Source organism: Canis aureus, chromosome 11 (genome assembly GCF_053574225.1).
Source record: "Canis aureus isolate CA01 chromosome 11, VMU_Caureus_v.1.0, whole genome shotgun sequence".
Taxonomy (NCBI): Eukaryota; Metazoa; Chordata; class Mammalia; order Carnivora; family Canidae; genus Canis; species Canis aureus.
This window is the reverse complement of record NC_135621.1, coordinates 64,740,255-64,759,370: the sequence shown is the minus strand read 5'-3', so window position 1 is coordinate 64,759,370 and position 19,116 is coordinate 64,740,255. Positions and strand designations below refer to the sequence as shown.

Genomic DNA, 19,116 nt, shown 5'->3' with positions numbered 1-19,116 from the left:
AAAATTCAACTATGCATTTAAGATGTTTAATTCACTGTGTATGTTACCTCTCGATACAAAAGTACAGAAACCATTCTTCTTATGATGACGTAAGATTTGTCATTTTGCTCTTATAAATCTGTCCATTTCTGCCCTATATACTTTGCAGCTATATCATTAGATATCTGCAAATTTAGAATATTGTTGGCAAATAAAAACTTTTCTGCTCTTCTACATACACACATGACCGGTCCTCCATACTTATCCCTCTATTCTGTTCTAATCTTCCATGTGCAGTGCTTCAGCATGTAGGTCTGTCTTGCTGTTTTGGGGTCAGGCCCCAAGAGGGGCACGTGTGGCCACAGAACCATCTGCATGTGAATGACTAGAAGTCCCTATATTTATGGCATCCATATACCTCATAAGCTTCTAGCTCTAGCTTCTGCTCAGAATCCAACCAGTACCCGTTCCAGTATGCAAAGCAAGTCTCAGCCAAAACAAAGAACAGCCTGAAGGAGGTGGGGAAATGGGGGATTTTGCAGATACTCACACTCCAGCTCCATATGCAAGAAACGCTTGGTAAGAAGAGTTCAGAGGTGCCTGGCTGGCTCAGTCAGTAGAGAGTGTGACTCTTGATCTCAGAGTCCTGGTTCAAGCTCCATGATGGATGTAAAGCTTGATTAGAAAAGAAAAAATGATTAAAAAAAAGAAAATGAGCTCAGACCTCAGAGATAAGTTCTAGGCAGCACATGCACATGCAGCACATGCAGCACATGCTGCAGCTTAGGGCTCCTGGGCACGACGAGGCTGAAGGATAGGGAGGAGAGGGTGATGGCAGCCTCAGCCTGAGGCAGCAGGGACTTAGGTAGCAGGTGGCTGAGGCTGCACCGCAGTCCCATGGGACAGGGGGAAGCCGCCTCTTGAAACGCCCAAATCTTGAGTGGGGGAGCTGCTGATGGGGTGGGGTGGAGGTGGGATGTGTCTGCGGCTACTGTTCCAAGTTGGTGGACCCTTGCCCCTTGCAGCAAAGGCCCGCTTCGTGCACCTGCAATTTCAATCACTGGTGGGTGGGCCAGGCTCCACCTAACTCTGGGCTTTGATTGGTCAAACCAAGAAAAAAAAGGAAGAAAAAAGACCGGTAGCTCTCAGGTCAATCAGCAGAACGTACCTCTGCTCCCCCTTCTCGGGCTCCGGCGGAGCCGTGTCAGGTAACAGGTGCGAACCACGCGGCTGCTCTGAGGTCGCCGCGCGACAGCATCGCCTGCTTTCCGCCGCCGCCTTCACTACCGTGTTAGTTCAGTGAATGAAAACGCGCTATTGTTTTTTCCTACAAAGCGAGTCGTTTCGCCGGTACGAGGCGAGCAGTGCGCACCTGGGCGGCGAGGCGGAGGCTGGCGCAGAGGCGCCCCTTCCCGCCCGCCAACCCTCTAAGCCGGCGAAGGCTCAGCCTCGCGCCGCGCCTCCCGGAAGCGCCCGCCCCGGGTTTCCCGCCGCCGGAAGGGGCGTCCGGGGGCCTTTTGGCCCCTCGCGGCCCCTGTAGCGTCCCTGGTTACGGCGCCCTTGGTAACCGCCCGCCCCAGCCGGGAGCCGCCGGGTGGCGGGAGTCCGCGCCCGCTCCCCGGCCCCGGGCGAGCGCGGGCCTCGGCGGCGCGGCCATGGCAGCCTCGCAGCGAGCGGCGACCCCGGCGGCCGCCCGCCTCCAGTCCCCGGGAGATTCCAGCCCCGGAGCGCAGGCCGCCCAGTCCCAACGCGAAGACCCCTCGGAGGCTGCGACGGCGGCGGCGGCGGCCGCGGCCTTGAGGGACGAGGAAGACGGAGAGGAGGCGGCGCCGCGGGCGCAGGCGCGGGTAATGCAGGGGCGGCCGCGGGCCGCGGCGGGGTGTGCGCCGGGTGCTGGCTGGCGGGCGGTTCGGGTCCCGCTGGGTGAGCGGCGGCCTCGCGGCCGGGAGGCGCGACGCCCTGCCCAACCCCCTCCCCCAGTGGGCCCGGTCCGCACCTTCTCTGCACCCCCACGGTAGGTACTCAGAACCGGGGCGCTGGATTGGAAGATCTTTTAATTTTCCACAAAGAGATCGTTGCAAAAAAAAAAAAAAAAAAGATTTCTTGGAGAGCCTCCATTTCTAGAGAGCATCAAGTACAGAGCTTTACTTCTCTTGCTCCAGCATCTGTCGCACTTGCAAAAGCAGTTACTGCTTTTTCTTTTCAACTTGCGGAGAACTGATGTACCCCATAGTGCATGACCCATAAAACTCAGGCGAATCAGCTGTGCTGTCAGGTGTGTTTTGTTGTCCCTTTAAAGTCTTGGTTATTGGTGCATTTTTTAAAAATTTTATTATTATTTTTTTTATTGGTGCATCTTCACAGTGTACAGGAGAGGCGGTGTTTAAACCCATTCAAGAGTTCAGGGGGGCACATCATACACAGATGAACGTTAAGCATCCAGAGAAACAAATGACTGAGGTTCCAGTTTCCTAAACGACTCTTCAGGGTGAGAAAGCCCCTTGACAGATCAATGTTCAGTGTCAAATGTGTTGTGAGCACCTGCCCATCAGGTAGAGGGCTGAGTTTGCCATCTACTCTGTTCCCTTAAAAGATGGGACCATTGAATTTTAGCTAGCCATGTGCAGATATAAACCTTACCCCCAGTTAAAGATTCTTAATACCGTTTGTCCAGAGCATCTCAGATACAAACCATTATGGTCTATGGCTAAAAAAATCACTGGTATTTTGGAATTCTAACCTAAACACTAAAATTCTATCCTAAACACTAAAAGTGTTTACGGAGAAAATCTGTAGCAACACCTTCAATGGTCAGTATTTCACCAGCGGACAAACTACCCGAGGTCATCCAGAGTAAGGTACATTGAGACCCTGAACATGAACCAAGGTCAGAGTCCTGGGAACAGTTTCATTCATAATAAAGCTTCCCCACAAAACAAATCTCAGAACCAACAAAGGAGGCAAAGTGATAGAGGAAAAAGATTTGAGTGAAGGAAGAGGATTGGGAATCCTGGACAGGATCCATTCTCTGCCATTTGCGAGGTGATACTAAGATGTAACTTTCTTCAATCTCAGTTTCCTTGTATGTAAAAGAACTCTAATAAATGTGTCTCTTACTGGGATATTAGGAGAACCAAAGGAGAAAATGTGTGCATTATCTACAGAACACTTTGTATAAATTCATAATAATAATAATAACTGCCAATGAGACTGTCATTTGAACAACTGCCCCAAAGATTAAATTCTCCTTTGGCTTACTGTGCTGGAGGAGTCAGTCATTTCTGTAGTAGCAGGTATACTTCCAGACTGCCCTGCTAAACTGCAAATCTGTATCAGAAATTTAGTGCCTTAGGAGAGATCGATTCATCCAACAAGCTAGTTTCAAAGGAACAGATTACTACCAAACAAACAGAAAAGGGAGCTAAGTCTTATGAGTTTAATACACTTGGAGGATCCAAAAGCAAATCTGGATAAGCTGCCACAGTAGACCTGATAGCCAGAGGGCACCGGTTGGAGAAAGGAACCCCGAAAAGGCAGGAAAGGGTGCAGGAGCCAAGCTTGTCTTCACAGTTCATCTTGAGTCTCTACCTTGGTTTTTTTAAAGATTAATTTGTCTCAACTTTATCATCTACAAAATGTAGTAAACTCATGGATACTATAAGTACCACACAAGACTGATTAGAGCGGCGCTTGGGTGGCAAGTTTGGTTAAGTGTCTGGTTCTTCATCTCAGGATTGTGAGTTCAAGCTATGCATTGGGCTCCATGCCTAGCCTTTTAAAAAAAAAAAAAAGACTGGTTAGAGAACCACTAGGCTCCTTTCACTCCTTTGGTTTGCCAAAGTGAACCCCATCCCCCTCCCACACACACTTTGAAGGATCCTGAGCCCATATTGAGCTCTGAGGTATGTTCCTTGAATCTAGCCTCCATTGGAGATAGCATTTCATAGGCCTTGCTATGTGGTTGATGATGGCATGCGTAAAGCAATATTCTTGAATTCACAGTTAAAGTCTCACTGACTTTCCTAATGGGGTAACAAATATCAAAGAGTTATTAAGCGCTAGTCACTGAATATTCATTTGTGAGTGAAGCAGACAGATCCCATCGTCACAAAGCTTCCAGTCTGGTGGGAAAGTTAGACATACAAAATGAATAGTCAAATGATTATAAGATGAGAAATGCTGGGAAAGAAATGAATAGGCTTCTGTGATTAAAAAAAGAAGTAGTCAGGAACCTACTTAAATGAGTAAACAATTAAGTCAATACCTGGTAGATAAGAAAAAGCAGCCATTTGAAGACTAGGGGTAGAAAAAACATTCCAGGCTGAGGGAACAGCAGAGGCAGCGGCCCTAAGATAGGAAGAGAGAGTTTTGTGTGATTAAGGATCTGAAAAGAAAAGAGATGAGAGAGAAGGGCAGGGAAGGAGACAAGGTGGGAGAGATGAGCTGGGCCGGATTATTCAGGGCCTTTTAGACCAAGATAAGGAGTTTAGAGTTTATGGTCAGTACAGGTACTGCAGAAGGTCCTTGAAGACTTTAAAAGATCTGACATTTTTCTATTTACATTTTTAAAAGACAACGGATGGCTCTGTGGGGAATGATTAGAGAGGCTTTGACAAAGCAAAAGTAAGGAAATTAGTTAGGAGCTGTTGTGGTTCCAGAGACAGGCGGCGGTGGTTTGGTTCTAGTCTAGGAGAAGTGGCAAGAAGTGGACAGATTTCTTTAGAATGCATAGGACTTACTGTTAGATTGGATGTGAAGGCCAAGGAAGAGGAAGAAATCAAGAATGTTCATTTCCATTTTCTGGCTTAACCAGTTGCATGAAAAGTAATGCCATTTACTGAATTGGGGATAACTTAGGGAAGAATGGGTTTACAGACTGGGTGGGAATTAGGGTTTCCGTTTTTTGTTGTTTGTTTGAAGATTTATTTGTTTATTTATTTTAGAGAGAGAGTATGAACAGGAGGGGCAGAGGGAGAGGGAGAAAGAATCTCCAGCAGGCTCCTCCCTGAGCATGGAGCCAAAGCAGAGCTTGATCTCACGACCTTGAAGTCACCACCTTGAGGTCAGGACCTGAACTGAAATGAGTTAGATGCTTAGCTGACTATGCCACCCAGGTGCCCCAGGGTTTCAGTATTTTTGTTTGTTTGTTTGTTTGTTTGTTTTTGTTTTTGGGTTTCAGTTTTGAACATGGTAAATTTGAGATGCCTATAAAACTACCAATTGGAAATATGTAGGAAGGGGTAGGGTCTATGAAACCATAGTCCTGTGTGATCTAGACTATAGACTTCTTTCTAGGAATTTTCAGCAATTTTTTAAAAAAGATTTTATTTATTTATTCATGACAGAGAGAGAGAGAGGCAGAGACACAGGCAGAGGGAGAAGCAGGCTCCATGCAGGGAGCCTGACGTGGGACTCGATCCCGGGTCTCCAGGATCAACTCCAGGCTGAAGGCGGCTCTAAACTGCTGGGCCACCGTGGCTGCCCAATTTTCAGCATTTTTAAGACAATGGGAATGAATGAAGTCACTTAGGGAGAGGATGTGGAGAAAGAAGCGAAGGGGCCTAGTATAGAATTCTGAAGAACCTAGCATTTAAGGGGTGTCTGGCTGGCTCCATAGGTGGAGCACAGGACTCTTGATCTCAGGATCCTGAGTTCAGGCCCTACCTTGGGCATGAAGCCCACCTAAAAAATACACACACACACACACACACACACACACACACATATATATTTTAGGTGGGCTTCATGCCATGTATATATATACACATATATACACATGTATACATACGCCAGGTGCCTGGGTGACTCAGTTGGTAGAGATAAAGAGATAGAGAGTTTGACTCTTGGTTTCCTCTCAGGTCATGATCTCAGAGTCAGGAGATCCTGAGATCTACCTCTCCCCTCCCCCTCCAGCCCTACACTCAGCCAGGAGTCTGGTTGAGATTCTCTCCCTCTCCCTCTGCCCCTCCCATGTTCCCCTGACTAAAATAAATCTTTAAAAAATTAAAAACCTAGTGTTTAGGGATCCCTGGGTGGCGCAGCGGTTTAGCGCCTGCCTTTGGCGCAGGGCACGATCCTGGAGACCCTGGATCGAATCCCACATCGGGCTCCGGGTGCATGGAGCCTGCTTCTCCCTCCGCCTGTGTCTCTGCCTCTCTCTCTCTCTCTCTGTGACTATCATAAATAAATAAAAATTAAAAAAAAATTAAAAACCTAGTGTTTAATAGTCAAGTAGAGAAAAAGGGAGCAAAAGAAATTAAGGACCAGCTACAGTGGTAGAAGGGTTACCAGAAAGTGGGCAAGTTTCCCATTCACTGGCTTTAGTGATGAGGAAAGGGATAAAATGGTGCTAAGAGAGGGATATTTCATCTTTGAAACAGGAGGGAAGGAGAAAAGGAGCACAAAAGTGGGCAGTTTTGTAGATGGGAAGATAGTGAACTTCCCTCTGAAGATTTCTGTTTTCTTAAAGAAATAGAAGAGTTAGGGATGCCTGGGTGGCTCAGTGGTTGAGCATCTGCCTTTTCGGCTCAGGGTGTGATCCCGGAGTCCTGGGATTGAGTCCCACATCGGGCTCCCTTCATGAGGTCTGCTTCTCCCTCTGCCTATGTCTCTGCCTCTCTCTGTCTCTCTCATGAATAAATAAATAAAATATTTTAAAAAAATAGAAGAGTTATAGGCAGTTGGGGGATGAGTGTGGGAGCAGGTAAATGAGCAAAGGAAAGGTAAGAAGTATTGCTGGGGGAATGTGAGAGCCACCTTCCAGAAGGAATAAGGGAGGTGCTAGGCAGACCAAGTATCCATTGAAAATTGTTCAGTTTTTTGGGGGATGTGGCAAGTTCCTTTTTTCTTTTTTTCCCCCAAGATTTATTGATTTATTTGAGAGAGAGAGTGAAGGGAGAGGCAGAGGGAGGGAGAGAATCTGAATCTGAAGCCAGCTCTGCGCTGAGCTAGGAATCTGGCACAGGACTCGAATCCATGACCCTGAGGTCATGACCAGAGCCAAAATCAAGACAGATGCTCAATCAACTGAGCCACCGAGGCACCCCAGAAATTGTGCAATTTTAAATTTTGTATTAATATTCACAAACATTCTTTTTATTTATTTTTAAGTTAAATTAAATTAATCTATTTTCAAGTAGGCTCCACACCCAGTGTGGAGCCCAACACAGGTCTTGAACTTAACCTTGAGATCAAGACCAGAGCTGAGACCAAGAGCCGGATGCCTAACCAACTGAGCCCCCAGGCACCCCTCTTTTTATGTTTTTAAGTTACATTTTAATTGTGAAAATAATATAAATATATTCTCTTTTTAAATTTTCTTTCTTTTTTTTAAGATTTATTTATTTATTTTTATTTATGATAGACACAGATAGAAAGAGAGAGGCAGAGACACAGGAGGAGGGAGAAGCAGGGTCCATGCCAGAAGCCCGACGTGGGACTCGATCCCAGGACTCCAGGATCGCGCCCTGGGCCAAAGGCAGGCTCCAAACCGCTGAGCCACCCAGGGATCCCCTTTAAATTTTCAAATGTTACAAGGGCACCTGGCTGGCTCAGTCTTTGGGGCATGTGACTCTTGATCTCGGGGTTGTGAGTTCGAGCCTCATGTTGGGTGTAGAGAGTACTTAAAAATAAAATCTTAAAAACCTTCAAATGCTGGGATCCCTGGGTGGCGCAGCAGTTTGGCGCCTGCCTTTGGCCCAGGGCGCGATCCTGGAGACCCGGGATCGAATCCCACGTCGGGCTCCCAGTGCATGGAGCCTGTTTCTCCCTCTGCCTGTGTCTCTGCCTCTCTCTCTCACTCTCTCTGTGTGTGTGACTATCATAAATAAAAAAAAAGAAAAAAAAAAAAAACACCTTCAAATGCTACAAATAAGGCATAGGACCTTTTAGACCTCTCCCTGCAAAAAAAATCTGATACCCCGCCTCTACCCCCCCCACACCATTGGTAGCCACTGTTTTGAAAATGATATATAGTCTTCTGGACTTTTTCCTGTTTCCTGTGTACATAATATGTTAATATATGGTCACATTAAAAATGTGTGTGTGTGTGTATATATATATACACACACACATACACATATTCTGCAGCTTGCATCTTCTCTTAACATTTATTGGGTTTACCCATATTAGTATATGTAAATCTACCTTTTTCATTAGAAATCCTTTCAATGCAAAAAAAATTTTAAATAAAAATTCTAGAACTTCAGATGATACTAGATACACTATAACACAAATAATTATGAGTGCTGGTTACTAATGAATCAACATGTACCAGAGGGAGTCATTATCTAAATGGGTCAAGCCAGTCTAGGGAAGATTATCCTCTAATCTGGTGGCTGCATATACAACATTCCATAGAGAGCTGAACGATTAAAGGGAAAGAGTACTGTGTTAAGTTCTTAGGATATAATGTCTTTGACCTAGGTTATTTGATTTACTAAATATTTTCCTTTGTGAGGATACAATTAAAGATGGCATTAGAATTGGAAGCTGCTTATAAACCATTCACCTGTTTCAGATAAAACACTGTGAGATCAGTTTATCTGAAAAATTTAAAGTATTAAGCTGAAATGGAATGGATACTTTGCAAAAGTCAGTGCCTAAGTTAGAAGCTACTCATCCTTCTATAACTTTTTCAAACACTTTTTCCAGGTCCAAATAAATTTTAGCCTTTTTGTGAAAATGATTGTTATAAGGCCTCCTTTTAAGGGATGTTCTAAGAGAATGAATGAAGAATGCATGTGTGCTTTTGCCAAAAACAGTTCTCGGAATGTCCTCCTGGTTTTAATTGTAGTTTTTGGAAAATAAGCCCTTAATACCTAAACATAGCTCTTTAGGGCAGCCAGTTTTTCTTCAAATGATTCAGTCCTTTTTGAGGGAATACCTGTCTTCTTCCCTCTATGGAAACTTAGTATTTTTTTTTTAAGCTTATATTCATTCATTCGACAAATATTTCTTGAGTATCTGCCATTGGTAGGGGCAGGCACATAAGACACAAATAAAGTCATGTAGGATGTCAGTTGGGGTGAGTACTTATGAAAAAAATAAAACAGAGGGGCACCTGGGTGGCTCAGTCAGGAGTGTCTGCCTTCGGCTCAGGTCATGATCTCAGGGTCCTGAGATCAAGCCCCACATTGGGCTCCCTGCTCAGCGAGGAGTCCGCTTCTCCCTCTCCTTCTGCCACCACCCCCCCCATGTGTGTGCACATTCTCTCTCTCTTAAATAAATAAAATCTTTTAAAAAATAAAGAACTGACTTTAAAAGGAAAAAAGACCAGAAAAGGGAGGCTGACAATGCGTGGGGAGGGACGTTGTAATTTCAAATACAGTAGACAGTGAAGTCTTTGTTGAGAAGATGGCATTTCATTAAGACCTGAAGGAGTGAGCAAGTGGGCCATGCCGATATCTAGAAGAACAGCATCTCAGGGAGGGGGAACGGCAAGTGAGGTCCTGAGGTGATTTTGCTAATGCTGTAAGCATTGGAAAAACTGCAAACTGGAATCAACTACTGCTACTAGGATGAACTACTGCTGCTGCCCAGGGGAAGAACCGGTGTCGGGGAGGCTCAAGCAGATGGAGAACTAACAGAAAGGAATACAGTCCCTTCCTCCTCCAGCCTTGCAGTTTCCCTCTAATCTTACTTTTGGCGAATATAGTGGGGAGCAGCTGGCAAAGCAGAAACCCTCTTTGGAGTCCCATCCCCAGCATCACAGAACAGGGTATAGAAGGGAGGTGTGGGAGCCACAAGACAATAACATACACCTGGCACCTACCTTATGTGTCATAAAATTAATGTTCAGAAGGTAAATGCCCATGTCACATGGCTAAGGAGTACAGAACCTAGGCTCGAATGAGAATTCGGACCCCACGCCTGTAATCCTTCTCCCAAGGCAGGACAGCGCTCCAAACTGAAAAGGTATTTAACTTCCATCCGAGTGCTTCTTATTGAAGGGTTATAAGGGAACTGAAACCAGGTGACCAGCCAGTGGTTGGGAGCCAGTAGTTAGATGAGAAACGGCAACTGCTCCTCAAAATTGCTCTATGCCTTTTACTCTGCTCTTAGCCTTCAACTTTGTGCACCTTGCTCCCCACTCTACTGTCCGCCCTTGCTGCTTTTACTCATGTCATTTAAATACATCTGGAAGTTTGTCCGGAGTACCCTTTGCCTTTTTCCCCTACACTCTCTTTGACCCTCCAGATTCTTCCATTCTTTGACTCATCTCGGATATTACCTCCTCCAGGCAGCCTTCCTTTATCTTCCAAACTCAAACCAAGCTAAAGCTCCTTTGGTTTGAATACTCTTATCACTTGGTCTTTGTATCTGATGTGACCACTTTCTCTTTCATATCAGTCCTCCTCTCCCTGCTTATTAAATGTTGGTGTTTGCCAGCATTTCCATCCTCAGGTTCTCGTCTCTCATTGTTCCCCTCTCCCTGGGCAACCCTATCCACATCCAAAGCTGCACCTGTCACTTCTGTGTGCCCTGGTACCTGCCATATCTCCCTCTCCAGCCCAGCCTTATTAGCAGCTCTCCAGATATATTTACCTCCCAGAGTTCTGACCACCTGGCTGCCTGACTAATCCCTGAAACTTAGTGTGTCTAAGACAGAGATTAGTTTCCTTTCCCTAAAACACTCTTTTCTGCTGTATCCCCTGTATCGATGAATGGCAGCACCACCATCTACCTAGACAGACAGCACTCCAGACAGAAATCTTTTTACTTTCTTGCCCACAGCCAGACCATTGTCAAGTTGATACTTCAGCCTCCTCAATCTCTCAAGGCAGCCTCCTTTCTTTTGTCCCTGGTGCTGCCCCCTTCATTTTGCCCTTAATATCTCTAACTCGGGCCTTTGCTGTAGCCCATTAACTACTGTCAACCTTGCCTTCCTTCACTCCCTCCTACTCGCTACAAGAAGACTCCTTCTGAGCATTAATATGTCAGTCCTCTGGTCACATTCTTCAAGGCTCCTATTGGCTATGGCCTGGCCACCTGGGCTTTTGGTGGCTCCTGACTTCTCTTTTTCACCTTGTTTCCCACCCTCATCTGGGCTCCTTATACCCTGCTCCCCACTGCCACTCAGACTACCTCCCTCTGAGCACATAATGCCTGTTCATTCCACTTGTGGCTTAAAAACCCCCCTGCCCTTGGGAGGAGTGTGGTGTGCCTTTGGAGCACAACGGATTTGAAATTGAGTACCAGCTCTGCTACTTACTAGCTGTGCAACTGCAGGTGGGTCACCTGCCTCCTTTGAGCCTCAGTTTGCTTGAGATCATACTACCTGCAAGTTGCATTGTCAGGAGGTGACATCATGATGAATGTTCTAACACTCTGCCTCACATGTCTCTGTTTTTCCCTGCTCCCTTGATTTGGCACACTCTGTCCTCACCCATCCTTATGCCTTCAGTCTGGCTCACCTCTACAAATTCTACCTTTTTTTTCCCTCCCTAGTCAGAGTTAGGCATTCTTTCTATGAGTTTTCATGGTGTCTTATATCGTGACATATATGGTCACTCGTCTGTCTCCCTCTTCAGAACAGCTGGGAGCAGTTTGTGGACAGGAGTCAGGAGTTCCGTCTCATTTAAAGCCTGCTGCTGAGTTATGTACCTGTTCTAAACTAGCTGGAAGCTTCTGGAAGGTGGAATTTTTATCTGATCTGTATCAGGAGCCAGCTGAATGCTGGGCATCTCTGAATATTTAATGAATGAAGAAGTTAACAAAGCTCTCATCTAAGAACTAAGCTCCACGACTAAAAAAGTAATGATGAGGAGCACATACAGAAACAGCAGAAGACATCAGAAACTTCTCTGACTTGAGTTGTAGGACATACATAAATTTCCTTTGAGACATAAATTTGTTGGTAATAAATTTTCGCATACCAGTTCTTTTGAGAAAAACTTGTTTTCTCCTTCTTCTTCTTCTTCTTCTTCTTCTTTTTTTGTTTTTAGATTTTATGTATTTATTTTAGAGAGAGAAAGCAAGAGCACAAGCAGGGGAGAGGGAGAAGCAGGCTGGGCAGGGATACAGGCCTTGATGTGGGACTCGATCCCAGGACCCTGGGATCATGACCTAACCTGAAGGCAGACACCAACTGAGACACCCCATTTCACTTTTTTTAAGTTACCCCAAGTGGTACAACACTGGCTTCTTATACACTGTTTTTAGTCCATTAAAAAAAAAAACAAACAAACATACCTATAACTATTTGTATACAATTGATGTTCTGAATTTTCCTGTTGGGAGAAAGGTACTCAATTTTATTTCCTAGAGTCTTATCAGATTGTTATATATCTATAATTTTCTATGGCAAATATGCTTTCTTCATTTTAAGTCTTTCAGGCACTAAGTTAAATTTAAAACCATGGTCAGCAGCCTTTTATGCATACCATCATAAATAACTTCAACTGTTTCTCAACTGAGAAAATATTAAAAATTCTTATTTATGGAGAAAATGCAATTTTACCACGTTAGCTGCTTCAATTAAAGAACTTTGAGGGACGCCTGGGTAGCTCAGTGGTGGGGCGCCTCCCTTCAGCCCAAGGTTTTGATCCTGGAGTCCCGGGATCGAGTCCTGCATCGGGCTTCCTGTGGGGAGTCTGCTTCTCCCCCTGCCTGTGTCTCTGCCTCTCTCTCTCTCTCTGTCTCTCATGAATAAATAAATAAAATCTTAAAAAAAAAAAAAAAAAACACTGTGAAAGGAATGGGGGAGGAAGATAGACCCTTCTAGGGATGACCTATATGTAGCATAGCTGCACTCCACTCTGTGGTTATTATACTGTACCACTCTTGTTCTCGTCACTCCCAAAGTCTGTCACCCATGGGAGCTGTTGCTCTTATTGCCCCAGAAGTGGCTGTTCTGATGGTCCCTCCTACCCCCTTTCACACCCTCCTATTCCCTCCTGAGGTATCTCCTTGGTGAACCAATGAGAAATTTGTTCCCTCCCTTCTCCTGTCCCCATTCTCCCATTTCCCTGACTTCTTTTTCTCCCTGTCTTCTCTCCAAGGGCACGCCCTTGGGGCCCACGCTGCAGAAGCCCTGCTAGGGCTGGATATTGCGCTGTGTTTGGTTGGTTTGCAGCAGAAAGAATGTTTTTCTTCATCTCAGTTAAAACTTACAACTCAGAGAGAGGCTCTTTATAAAGGGTGGTTTGGTTCTATCCTGTTACGGGTTAGTATATGATCTGGGAATTTAACCATTCTTTATAAAATTAGTTAAATAGCATTTATTTCCTGATGTCTCTCTCTCTCATTCTTTTTTTTTTTTTTTTAGTATTAATTTATTTTAGCAAAAGGGGGAGGGGCAGAGGGAGAGAGAATTGCAAGCATGCTCCCTGCTGAGCAGAGCGCCTGACTTAGGCTGATCCCATGACCCCAGGATCATAACTGAAATGGAAATCAAGAGTTGGATTCAACTGACTGAGCCACCCAGGTGCCCCATCACTCATTCCTAATAAAATATCATTAAGGGAAAATGTACATAGTCCACAAGTAACTTATAATCCATTATATGTAGGTACCCACAAGTAACATAATCTAATTAAGCATACACTTTAAGAAGCAGCATTGGGAATTGGTGTCAGTTTAATTTGTCTTCAGTTCTAAACACCATTTAACAGATTTTTTTTCCTCCTACCAGGCTGATTTTAACACCAACATTTCTGAGGTAGATGAACAAACACAAATAAGCGATGAGGACTTTGTGGACTTTTCTGATATTTGCCACTCTAATGAAGAGTATTTTAGGAAACTAGAAGAGCTGAAAGCTGCCCACTTGGAAACTATGGCAAAGTTAGAGAAAATGTACCAGAATAAATTAAATTTAAAAGTTCAGCCAGTGATCATCAGAGAAGAAGCTTCTAGTGTCTCTTCCAGGTAAGTTTGTACATAACATTATTTGTGGGCTGTAAAATAAAATGTATACTTAAATATGCAGAACAGAAGTATTTCAGAATGTTTTCTCTCAACTATCCTTTTGTACTTTTAATGATATACGGAGGTTGGATTTTATTTAAAATGTGTAATGGGGGCAGCCCGGGTGGCTCAGTGGTTTAGCACTGCCTTTGGCCCAGGGCATGATCCTGGAGACCCGGGATCTAGTCCCACGTCGGACTCCCTGCATGGAGCCTGCTTCTCCCTCTGTCTCTGTCTCTGCCTGTCTCTCTCTTTCTATCTATCTATCTCTGTGTCTCTCATGAATAAATAAATAAAATCTTAAAAAAAAAATGTGTAATGGCTTATCCACCAATGGCTTCTTGTTTTTAGGATCATTTGGTGGTCATTTAGTCTTTTTTCTCTGACCTGCCACTCATAGAACTGTAGGTATCTGTCAAAATATTTAGTCTGGGCCATTTTAATTTATTTTTATTTTTATTTTTTAAAGATTTTATTTTTAAGTAATCTCTACACCCAACATGGAGCTTGAACTTACAGCCTGGAGTTCAGGAGTTGCATGTTCTAATAATGACTGAGCCAGCCAGGCTGGGCCGTTTTTAAGTGAAAATATTAAAATTTAATTTTAAAAGCCCTTTACATTATGTGGATTAACATGAACTCACGGGTACCTCGGTGGTACCTGGGTTAGTTAAGCATCTGACTCTTGATTTCAACGCAGCTCTTGATCTCAGAATTGTGAGTTCAAGCCCCATGTTGGGCGCCATGCTAAGTTTAAGAAACAAAACAAAAAACCATGAACTCATTAAAAATATAAAGTATAGATACAGCTCTCTCTTGAGAGCACCCACCATTGTATCTCAAGGTGTACTTTTTGCTTTATTTTATTTTTAAGTGATTTTTTTAAAGATTTTATATAATTATTCATGACAGACATAGAGAAAGAGAGGCAGAGACATAGGCAGAGAGAGAAGCAGGCTCTATGCAGGGAGCCCGATGTGGGACTCGATCTCAGGACTCCAGGAGCACGCCCTGAGCCAAAGGCAGACGCTCAACTGCTGAGCTACCCAGGTGTCCCTACTTTTTGCTTTAATAAACTTTCCTGCTTCTCTTACTCAAAAAAGTAAATAAATAAGTCATACATACACACACACATACATATATATACAAATATACATACACACACAGTTCAGGACTAAGACATAAATCTTATTCAGGTTTTCAAAATAGTCTGTAATTTCTAGACCTATTTCTGCTATGAACTCTCTTATTTTGAAACTGGAGGCAAGTCCCTTAATTCATACAGTTCATCAGTGCTAATTGTCCATCTCCAGTTGTTGCCTGGGCACAGAGGAGTCACAAATCAACATGACCTTAAGGAGCTCAAAGACTAGCTGAGAACCAAAAATTGCAATACAGCATGATGTAACAGAGTTATGGAGACAGAAGAAGCAGCAATTGATCATGTCATGGTGTTGGTAGAGGCACACAGGCAGGAATTTTCTATAGAACTGTCATATCCAAGTTCAGTATTAAAGGAGGAGTAGCTGTACAGATGCAGGAAGCAAGGAGTGGGCTTCTAGGCAACAGAAACCACATGTGCAGAGGCATGGTAGTATGAGAGATCATGGTATATGTGAGGAGCTTCATGTGATTGGATATGACTTAAGATTAGTAACTGGAGGGCGAGAGAGGCGAGAGGTGAAACAGGAAAGGTGGCCAGGGGCTAGTCTTGAAGGGGCTTTATGATCTAGACTTGACTCTGTTACAGTGGCAAATCATAGAAGAGTTTCAAGAAGGGGAATGACATGACTAGATGTATGTTTTAAGATGGTGACTCTGAGAAATATGTGGAGGATTTAATAGACATTAGCCACAAGGAGCCACTGCTGTCTCAGTTCCCGTGTAAAATGAGGGAGTTAAATTAGAGGATCTCTTACCTCTATTCTAAATAAAAGTGATAATTATAAGCTTTATGTATCCAGCTCCTGCCTTCTAACTGATAATACCTTGATCTTATAGTTCTTAATTTTTATATTTGGTCACATGCAACTGAGAGTGTAACTTAATTATTATTCTTATTTAGGTCTGAATCAGAAAAGAACTCTTATCACCCTATCTCATTAATGACATCTTCAGAGCCTGATTTAGGGCCGTCTTCCTCCTTGATTATGTCTTCCTCTGAAGATGAGTTGCCCAACTTAGAAAAAGAGTATCCTGAGAAAAAGAGGGTGGTGATGAGCTACGCAAAAGAGCTCATCAACAACATGTGGACAAACTTTTCTGTTGAAGATTATATTCGGTGTGAAGATGCTTACTTCCCAACCGTTGAAAAAACAAAGAAGAAACCAAGAGAATGGGTGCCAAAGATTACAGTTCCTGAGCCTTTTCAGATGATGATTAGGGAACAGAGGAAGAAAGAAGAGAACATGAAATCAAAATCAGATATTGAAATGGTACACCAACTGCTCAAAAAACAAGAAGAAGAATCAGAGTGTAAGAAAAAATTCCGAGCCACTCCAGTTCCTGCATTTGTCTTTTTCCCCCTTTATCATGACCTAGTCAAGCAAAATGAAGACCGCAGAAAGCGTTTGAAGGAAAAGAACAAAGAAGCTCTTCTGGCCTCACAAAAGCCATTTAAGTTCATTGCAAGGGAGGAACAGAAGCAAGCAATCCGGGAAAAGAAGCTGAGAGACTTGTTTAAGTCTAAAAAGAAAACAAATCGATTTAAGGCCAGACCTGTGCCTCGATCTACTTATGGCTCAGCTACCAAAGAGAAGTTAAAAGAAGAGGAGCTCTATAGAGACATTATGACACAGCTGAAAGCCCAAGAGCTCTTGCAGAATCCATCCCCTTTACCTTCTAGGTCAGGTCACAAAAGTTGTGCTCCAAGGAAGCTCAAGCATCCTGAGCAGCCTGAAAGGCTGAAGTGTACACACAAGTTTAGATGCCAGATTGCTGATTTTGAAAAGCTTCCTGAGGGATACCAGAAACACCTCTCAGAACAGAAGTGTTCAAAACTCCCAACCTCCCATAAACCACCCAATCTTCACGCAGCCTCCACTGCATCCACTAAAAGAGAGAAAATTTTGGCAGACATTGCAGCAGATGAGGAACATTCAAAAGAAACACGGTCTTTTCTGTCTCCAAGAAACAAGTCACCAGGAAGAAGTGCAAGTGCAAAGCCTGTGCCTTGTAACTGCCCCCCTCCAATGCCCACAGTGTCTTCCAGAGGGAGAGAACAAGCCACAAGGTAAACGACTAGAATATAGCACTAGCTGACCCACGGTTGCTAAACAGTGTTTGTAGCCATATTGATTTTATGTCAGTCAATTTGAAAATATGAAGAAATTATATTTGGCAACATATTTTTGGTAGATAATATAGAGCATTTTGCCAGAGGATGTACTTCTAAGAAATGAGTATATTTTCCATTTCCAATCTTTGGGATAGAAAAGTTTAGTCAGCCTGTTGATTTCCAATTTCACAAGTCAAAGTCTTCTCAAAAGGTTGCCTTTAGTTTCAACGCTTGAATTTTCCTGTGTTAAATCTTTGCTGAACAACATTCTTACTGGCTTAAAGTGAATTAAGCCTTAGTTTGTTGCCCTCAGGAGATCACTTGAGGAAAAGAAAATGTTGGAAGAAGAGAGAAATCGGATCCTAACTAAGCAGAAGCAAAGAATGAAAGAATTGCAGAAACTCCTGACAATCCGGGCTAAAGCTTATGACTCCCATCAAAGTTTAGCTCAGATGTCTAAATCCAGAGTCAAATCTCTCAGGTATCCTAAAAGAATTTAGTAGTTTAGTTTCTGGATTCAAGTTGCTATCAATTACTTACACTCAATGTGCACGCACACACACACACACACACTCAAACTCACTCACCTCACCTCATGGTGAGGACCCTAAAACCATGTTGCTGAGCAGAAATGTTTTATATCGTGGCCATAGTTAATAGTTGTAATCTTATGTCAGTATCTAACCTTTTTTTTACTCTATACTATTATTTTTAAGTAGACTCCATGCCCATTGTGGGGCCAAACGTGACATGATCTGAGACCAAGTGTCCTATGCTCTACTGATTGCGCCAGCCGGGCGTCCCTTCCTTATGCTACTTTTGGTTGCACTGTAACGATATTGAGAAAAATCTTCTTTTTAAGTTTTGTATTTTAATTCCAGTATAGTTAACACTGAAAAATCTTGACTCCTACAGATAAAGCTCTCGTTTAATAGCTTGCTGTGTAATCTCAGAATATTGTTCAATAAATAGGTCTGTTGAAGAGCTTTGTTCTAAGGTGCATGAAATTTGAGATCACAAATTAACACATTGATGTTAATTAACATCAGTTATGTGATATGTCAGTTAACACGTGTGTGTTTAGTGGTGTGTGTTGCAATTCTTGGAGTTTTGATATAATAAAATATAAATAAATAAAAATATTTGCAGAACCCCTTCACAGAACACTGGAATTCTGCAATACAAAGTTTGAAAACCAGTGTTCCAGAGGAACATTTTTATGTAAAAAATGTTCATGTTTAAGTAGGAAAATATCTCCCCCAAAGCTGGATAAGTAATATGATTTATTAATTTTTAATCTGATTTATAAGTACCCCCCAATCTATATATTGGTTTTTACTTTTTATTGGTATTCCTTTTTAATATAGCAATTATATTTCTTTATAATGTATATTATGTTTATATTCCATGTAATGTATATCAGTGTAATTCAATAATACAGGGAACTTAATTTGATAAACTTGAGCAGAATTTTTTAGAAAAATACTATCCACCCCAAGAAAGTAAACTGGATTTTTCCTAATGCCAATTTTGTGTATAAATTAATCATAAGTATCATTCTGTAGTACAATTCTTTTCTCTAATCCATGTAATCTTATTATCTTGGTAGAGTTAGTATGTTTTACATGTTATTTTATATAGAATATCATATTTTATTCATTATAGGATTTTGCCCAAAGAGTAAGTACATTTACTGTGAACTTGGTATTTTGGTTCCTTTTTCTCTATATGTTCTATTCCCTTACTCCTCATTTTCCCCTGACCTGCTCTCATTTAATTAACTTTGCCACCCACCTATAGAAGATCTTGTTTAGGGGAAAAAGAGAAAAGCAAGATCTTGTTTTTCAGAAGAAATTCCTTAAGGAGAAGATATCTAATTTGGACTAAGTTTTCTTGGTTTTCTGCACTTAAAATTGAGTTAAGAGGGCCTTTATTCATCTCTTCAGGCCAGT

The 19,116-nt window shown here is 42.9% G+C and overlaps 1 protein-coding gene across 18 annotated transcripts in view; it reads left to right on the top strand.

Annotated features, from left to right (window-relative positions):
- Positions 1 to 1,558: 1,558 nt before the first annotated feature.
- Positions 1,559 to 19,116, top strand: part of FAM161A (FAM161 centrosomal protein A) — a 65,455-nt gene continuing 47,897 nt past the window's right edge. For 4 of the 18 annotated variants that reach the window (XR_013389749.1, XR_013389750.1, XR_013389752.1 and 1 more), the window contains exons 1-5: positions 1,562 to 1,826; positions 7,343 to 7,456; positions 13,613 to 13,848; positions 15,953 to 17,119; positions 17,478 to 17,645. Coding sequence is in view for 8 of the 18 variants with exons in the window: in XM_077915559.1 (XP_077771685.1) it covers positions 1,635 to 1,826; positions 7,343 to 7,456; positions 13,613 to 13,848; positions 15,953 to 17,119; positions 17,478 to 17,645 (1,877 nt within the window). In the remaining 10 variants the exon portion in view is untranslated. Of the gene's footprint in view, positions 1,827 to 2,343; positions 2,468 to 7,342; positions 7,457 to 13,612; positions 13,849 to 15,952; positions 17,120 to 17,477; positions 17,646 to 19,116 lie in introns of all 18 variants that reach the window. The other 14 variants (XR_013389751.1, XR_013389754.1, XR_013389755.1 and 11 more) reach the window with 10 other exon arrangements.